The sequence below is a fragment of the Stereum hirsutum genome (genome assembly GCF_000264905.1).
Source record: "Stereum hirsutum FP-91666 SS1 unplaced genomic scaffold STEHIscaffold_15, whole genome shotgun sequence".
NCBI lineage: Eukaryota > Fungi > Basidiomycota > Agaricomycetes > Russulales > Stereaceae > Stereum > Stereum hirsutum.
The window spans coordinates 277,385-283,931 of NW_006763145.1; the positions used below are offsets into that span (position 1 = coordinate 277,385).

General features: G+C 49.0%; 2 protein-coding genes across 2 annotated transcripts; both read right to left on the bottom strand.

The window, feature by feature from the left end:
• Positions 1-452: 452 nt before the first annotated feature.
• STEHIDRAFT_124460 (uncharacterized protein) lies at positions 453-2,562 on the bottom strand. Its single transcript, XM_007308361.1, has 13 exons — positions 2,293-2,562; positions 2,171-2,233; positions 2,070-2,117; positions 1,960-2,013; positions 1,875-1,901; positions 1,670-1,808; positions 1,590-1,616; positions 1,507-1,533; positions 1,389-1,444; positions 1,240-1,329; positions 1,097-1,173; positions 922-1,024; positions 453-829 (listed from the first exon to the last, which is right to left on the bottom strand). Exons 4-13 carry the CDS (start codon positions 2,002-2,004, stop codon positions 596-598), a joined length of 825 nt encoding a protein of 274 aa, XP_007308423.1. The 5' UTR covers positions 2,005-2,013; positions 2,070-2,117; positions 2,171-2,233; positions 2,293-2,562; the 3' UTR covers positions 453-595.
• A 989-nt stretch (positions 2,563-3,551) lies between these two features.
• Positions 3,552-5,909, bottom strand: STEHIDRAFT_114221 (uncharacterized protein; the record flags this gene model as incomplete). The annotated part of the gene is given in 7 exon segments (XM_007308362.1): positions 3,552-3,651; positions 3,854-3,880; positions 3,965-4,063; positions 4,362-4,421; positions 4,441-5,076; positions 5,132-5,480; positions 5,876-5,909. The coding sequence occupies 7 exon segments, from the start codon at positions 5,907-5,909 to the stop codon at positions 3,552-3,554; spliced, it is 1,305 nt and encodes a 434-aa protein (XP_007308424.1).
• Between the last annotated feature and the right edge of the window lie 638 nt (positions 5,910-6,547).

Genomic DNA, 6,547 nt, shown 5'->3' on the forward strand with positions numbered 1-6,547 from the left:
GTTGGAGTTCAGAGTTGCCGAGGTATAAATTCAGTGTAGACTCAATGTACACTCAGGGTCAGTCATTCACTGTATCAGGCATACTAGTGGGCTGAGAATGCCTGTATATGCTAGAGGATCTGCCATGGGTATCCGAATGTTCTCTTTGAACTGTCCCAGAGAGCTGGGAGGTGACGATCGTGGCAACACACAACTATCAAGCGACAAATATGCAGAGGCCCCTGCCTGTGGCGGGGTGGTCGTGCCTGTGAGGGTCTATGAGAGTCATCCAGTGTGGCCCGGATGCTAAATCAGAATATACATTCATGGGTGCACGAATGAAAGCCCAATGAATATTCAATGTACATACAATCGAGGAGGGCACAATCCAAATTAACAACTTTAAAATGGTAATGATAAAATGTACCGATTCACACTGGATCAAACATAGTCTAATGAGCGTCTCAATTAATGTTTGTCACATAAATGGCTAGTACTAGACATTATCACACAACGCCAAATCGTTTCCTCCAACACTCGCGCTCGACATGTAGCCATCTGTCCATCAGTGTTCGTCTACTTTCGTTGGAACACCCGTATCCTCCTCCTCTTCTGATCAGCACGGGCTTGATCGCAGTTTGTCTCTATCACCGTGCATACGAAGTATTCGACGCGGAGGCACCAATGGAGATGTCCATCTTTCAGAGGGAACTTCGACCATGGGGCTATCCGAAATGGGTGAGTGGGGATGTCTCGAAGTACCGGGCGCGGATGACTCGGTCATGCTGCCGTTTGGATCACTCATCATAGGGTCGAGGAAACTTTCCGGGGCATGGGACGTCGTATGTATCTGAGGAGGTAGAACGGGTCGACGAAGTATGATCGGTATTTGTTCGAGCGAGATTATAAGGAGAAACGTTGAGGAGGAATGAATTGGCTTACGGTAACTGCGACATGGGGACGTTGGCCGAAGGATGGACGAACGCTACTGATGGTCGGGACATAGGATCGCCGGTGTTGTAGTGCAAGCTCCGCACGGCCATTCCTAGTCAGTATATCCGTCAATACATCTGATAGCGCTACCGTGTCTTCGAGCTAAGGGGTGGAATTCACTTACAGCGTTACGTAGAGCGAGATCACGTAGAGTTTCCCCAGTATAGATTGAAACGTAAGGTTCCAATAGTTGCTGTTCAACTGTACGTACGTCAGCCATACTTGTGAGGAGATAGAGTGAAGGTTTGCTCAGCAGATGAGACTTACTAGTGCGACGTATGTGGCCACGGCAACTATGGCACAGGCGCAGGGAGGCACTGCAGCTTCCCAGGCGATGACCGTTAGTCGGGTTATGACCTGGATAGGGATATATTGAGTGACTATTAGAAGATGAAGCTAGCGATAAAATCACTCACTCGACGGAAACGTCTTGTGTAAACCTCGGAGCGAGAGCGTAGGAGGAAGGTAAGTACTGTTGGTAGTACGATATCAACTTAGTCCACTCTCACATAACGGAGCACATATGAAGCGCACATATACTCGTGACAAGGACATCAGTCACTATCGACAGTTTTAGCTGTGCCCAACGTGAGAGCGTGTCCACTAAACATACTCACAGGCCGGTATAGCCAAGGAGAGCACATCTAAAAGAGTCTGAGCGGGAAACAAAGCATTAATTCGGATATAAGAGACTCACAAATTGGGTCTATGGGAACAATCGGAGATGGTATATCTTCCTCTGGCTCGAGGGCTATAGTGAAGTTGACCATAAACACGTTGACGGTTAAAAGTATTGCTGCTATTATTGAGGCCAAAATGCAGCCGCCTAAAACGATCTGCGCAGCAGAAAAAGAAGGTCAGGATGATCGACTACAACTCGATTGTGAAGCAATCAAATATACCAGTGCAAGCCAGCTTCTACGCAAAAGCTTCGCGAAAGGCGTTCTCAATACCCTCAAATATTCAAACGCATGCGCTCCCACGTACATTCCAGCATCGCCAGGTAAGAAAGCCTTGAACCGGTGTGGCCATGAGTGCCGTCTGATGCGGGGTCAGAATCAGCCAGAAAAGAACAAAATCGGGTAAGTACCACTCACCAGCAAGCTTCCTAGTCGCTCTGGCCAGTGGGGATTGACGCCAAACACCTGAATCGGTATCGGTTCCTCTCGTACTTCTTCACATACAATGGAATGCTCACCCAATCGCCAAAATGTGTGACATATATCCTCCACCATGACGAAAATGAGATCCCGGTCTGGAAACTATCCGTCAAGGCCACCATGAATACCTGTATCTCTCGACCCAGATCAAACAACTCACAAAGCGACAGCAGTGACGAATGTCGCAATGAATGTGATTCCTCGCGACTCGTGCTCCATGTGGGTAACGAAATGAAGAGCTTGTGACATTACGAAACCTGTCTCAATGGATTCGATAACCATGGAGGCAGTATTGGGGCCAAGAAATAATTCAGGATGCCTTTCGATGTTCGGCAGCGTGAACGTCCCGTTTGTAGTACTGGTCATGGAGGTCCACTATGCCGCCGCACAACTAGGCGTCAATAACGAGAGCTGGGAACAGAGAAAGAGGTGGGTCGACATGTCGCGGGCGTCCCTGGGATTCAGGTTCAGTTATATACACGGCTAAATGAAGAGGGCCAGGTGGGATACTCTGACTATTACCTAAAGCGAAGGCAGACATAGAGAGAATAAGGTATCGACAATTGAAATGTCCCTTGCTGTGAAGGACCGAGATTCCGGTTTAGACTCGCGGATGCAAAGTCACCACACTGTTGGTAGGAATGATGGTGTACATCAGTGGTGGAAAGCCCCGAACTGGCTCCGAGGACAAGCGCTCTGTGTATCTCGGCGGCCCTCCTTCATCACATGCGTTCCCTCGGTTTCACACAAGATGAGAAATCGCTCCTCTCTATCCAGCCTTTGCCCTCGGTCTCTCAAGGCTAAGCCCGCTGTTTTCGCCCACTTCGAGGCGGCTCAGAGGATCTGCTCTCTCAGAAGTGCCGTCATGGTACAATATCACTCCCTGAACCGCAAATAGGTTATATGAGGTTGAAGGTTCAAGGAGTGCCACTTTCAGATCTGAAGGAGCTTCGTTGTTCACAGGGAGAGGTGCACAAGTCAGCAGTCAGGCCAGATTGTATAGAGTTAGGACGAACAGTCGCACCGTCATCGTCTTGTGTCCAGTGTCTGATGTACTAATAGACAGCAAGGAGTCTCCAGGCTGCTCCGTAGAAATTTCGGGAGACTTGCATGGCAAAACATGGATCTGTGGGAAGGCCTCCAAAAGGTTGAAAACGTATATCGCTACGCATCTCAAAAGGGGAGGCACTATGAGCTCACAGGATACGGGTCAGTCGGTCCCGTCCGAAAGGTACCGTTCGAGGCGTGGGCATGACCGCTTTGCCTGCGTTCGCAACGTATGGAGAGCCTGGAACAAGGACTGGTGGCGGAACAGCTTCTGCATAACGTGTGGAGAAACAACATACAAAAGGTCAAAGTCATTATTAGATGCCGATTCGGCCTCAGGGGTGCAGTGAATAGAGCTTCGCAGACCATAACCTACACCATTCGACTTGAAGGATATGGACGGAGTGGCTTCTCGTGTCTCAAGGGTGCCATAGCCAAAGCATAAATCGAGAGGTTATACTTGTGTGACTTACTTTGTAGGACACAAGCTGTGGTTCACAGAAGATCGGAGATCAATGTGCGATACGCCACAACATCATACCCTTCCTTCTCGGAGATGTGGGCAACGAGATAGGAGCAAGATGACTCGAGTGGATATCTCCATAGACCTCGGTATCACCTTAATGGTAAACATAAGTATGCCAACTGGTCCCGATGAAAGGAAAATGACGTACCATGCTACGATGAAGACCCATGTACAGCTATAGAAAGCGTAGGATATCTCATGACCCGGAAGAACAAATGATATAAAGACAGGATGTCTCGACCAAATAAATGTCACTGACCTTTTTGCCTTGTAGAAATGTAGAACTCGTGAACAGGAGCCTAGTGTACTGGAAGCCGTGACAGTCAGGCCACATAAGTTGGCACGAAGCGTGTCTTTGCTGTACATAGGCTGAAAGTAGAGCGAGAAAGGGTAAAAAGAAATCCGTCCGAAAAAGTGAAAAGCCGGAGTGTAAAATCAAGTGCGGGCCATAGCATGAGCACTGAACACTAGCAACGACGAGATAAATCCAAGGTCAACACTACAGTCGTTTGCACTGGGAGGAGAGGACCGGTGTCAAGATAAACGCGGGGTGGAGGTGGTGACGAGCGGGGATTCCAGCCGCATCAAATTCAGACGACCGAAACAATGACACATATCCGATTGGAGGAGAAATCGACGAAATCATAGGAACATACTTGAAAGAAACGGAGAGAAAACTACACTTAGTCATCGTCTTCATCTGCACTTCGGCCCATCTGCAGAATACAAAAACACCGCTCTAGATCATCCCAAACGCCCCGAAGATCCTCCATATGCAGCTCCTCAAGCTTGGACGCGCAATCTGGACAAAATCCACTCCTCTTGATCATGCGACTATGGTCCGTCAGCGCGTCCGGGTGGCGCATCATCCCCGACTGGTGCATCTCCACAATCATCCCAATCTTGGCGGCCTGACAACCCTCCTTCGCACAGTTCCGCGTTACATCGCTGTTCAGAAACCCTAAAGACCAAGTAAGCTTGTTATCCAAGAGCTTTTCGCGGCCTTCGGTGTAATGGAGCAGGAAGTCGCGATCAAGGTCAAGTGGCCCGCAGGCGAGATGGACCATATTCTTCAAAGAAGCGATGGAATGCTGGCAGCACTTATACAAGGCAACCGCGACGATGTGATGAAGGTCGTGAGTCCACGCCAGGCGGTAAGCGAAGTATTCTTCACCGTCGGAGTAAACTATTGGACGCGATTTCTTGGTATAGGTAAGGATCTGGCTGTTCCAGAAGCTGGCGAGCGAGCACGGGTAACAGGCATCCAGACGAACGATGGCTTCATCGCGGATGCAAGATATACCATACTTGCTGCCCAGACGAAGCCAAGTTGACACGACATCGAACTCTACGCTGGGCGCGACGAGAAGTCTACACAGTGACACGGTCAATGGCGTGGACATAAGCAAAGCATCGAAGAACTTACCGAGTATCATAAAGAGTAGAAAGCATGGTGGCGACGTCCTTTGCGTCGTCAAAGAGCTCAACAAAAGGACACCCGTGTATCAAGTCCTGGGTGGGAGGTTGAGGGATAGAGAACATGTCACTGAAAACTGAGGCATATCGCGACAAGATGCTACGGTGGACGCGAAAGAGCATTGTGTCTGTCACGATCACTATGTTACCATCGTCGTACCATAGATCTTTGTGTCTCGTTTTGAGATCGATGGGTAATATTTTGGCGCCTTCTAAAACCGAGTTGATTCGGCGCCTCTTGAGGGAAACGGGAGTCGAAAAGGGTGCAAAGAAGTTAGACGCGTGTCGTTCCAATGGAGCTGAAAATAGCGTTGATGAAAAGGTCTTGAGAAGAGACTAGACGAAGAACAGGGAGGTCTTGCTTACGCATTGTTGGCTGGGTTGATAATACGTGGCGGTCGTAAAGAACCCGAGAGCAAAGCTATGCCTGAGATTTGAGGGCCGACACAGTACATCCAACCTGAATGAGTACACCAAAAAGCAGGGGTCGAGAAAAGGGGCGTACAGAAAGAATTGGGTATAGATGTCGGGGCGTGGAGATGAAGTGGAAGGTCAAGTGGAGGTGTGTCAAGGTTTCAGGAAAGAACAATGTGAGTCGAGGCCCGCACGGTCCCGTGTGGCGCCGAGCTTTAGGGCAGGCCCTAGGTCAATGCCGAGCGACCAGCGAAAAGTTGTTTCCGACGGTCTCACGCACCAGCACTATTTCCTATTAGGAGCTCTGAAACCATGTTTATGCGTTAAAACACACTCTCAGCTTTGGTCAACAAGTCCAACACTAGCCCAACATCGACGGCCGGGGATGGCTCGATGGGCCACATCAGAATCAAAGAGGCATCTTTTTACCCCGATTTTCCGATCGGCCTGATGATTCCATTTGGCTCATATTCTCCGGAAATCGAAATGACCTAACCTGGGTTAAAAACCGGAAAATTACATGTTTTCTTATGTAAATACGATTGCCCTCCGGGCGCGACCTGGTCCTTTGTCCTCTATTAAATCGTCAACCGTTCCTACATCCTCTTGTTTTATTTGTATGGCACGCGTACATGAAAAAGTCATGCGAGTTCTCTTGGAGTTCTCATTACACCACAGAAACACAGAGAACTAGTAAGAAGTCACTTCAATGCAGACCATGTACGAAAGCGAGATCAGTGACTCAAAGGATAATACTCTCAGTCTCCGACAGGTGTTAGTAGTATTTTTCAACTCTGACCATACCTCCTACAAAGTAATATTGATGCAGGCGGGCCACTGCCGCGCCAGGGCTGCGCAAGCTCCGCCCAGCCGCTTCGTGGCCCGAAGTGGTTTTGTCAACCGATACAATCTTGAACAACTCTCAGTAATCAGTACTCAGTGATAGTGCTTA

Coding starts and splice junctions, on each gene's coding strand:
- STEHIDRAFT_124460 (XM_007308361.1), bottom strand. CDS start 2,004: ATGGCCACACCGGTTCAAGGCTTTCTTACCTGGCGATGCTGGAAT. Junction 1,617..1,669: donor TGTTCCCATAGACCCAATTT/GTGAGTCTCTTA, acceptor AGACTCTTTTAG/ATGTGCTCTCCTTGGCTATA. Junction 1,174..1,239: donor TGGCCACATACGTCGCACTA/GTAAGTCTCATC, acceptor ACGTACGTACAG/TTGAACAGCAACTATTGGAA.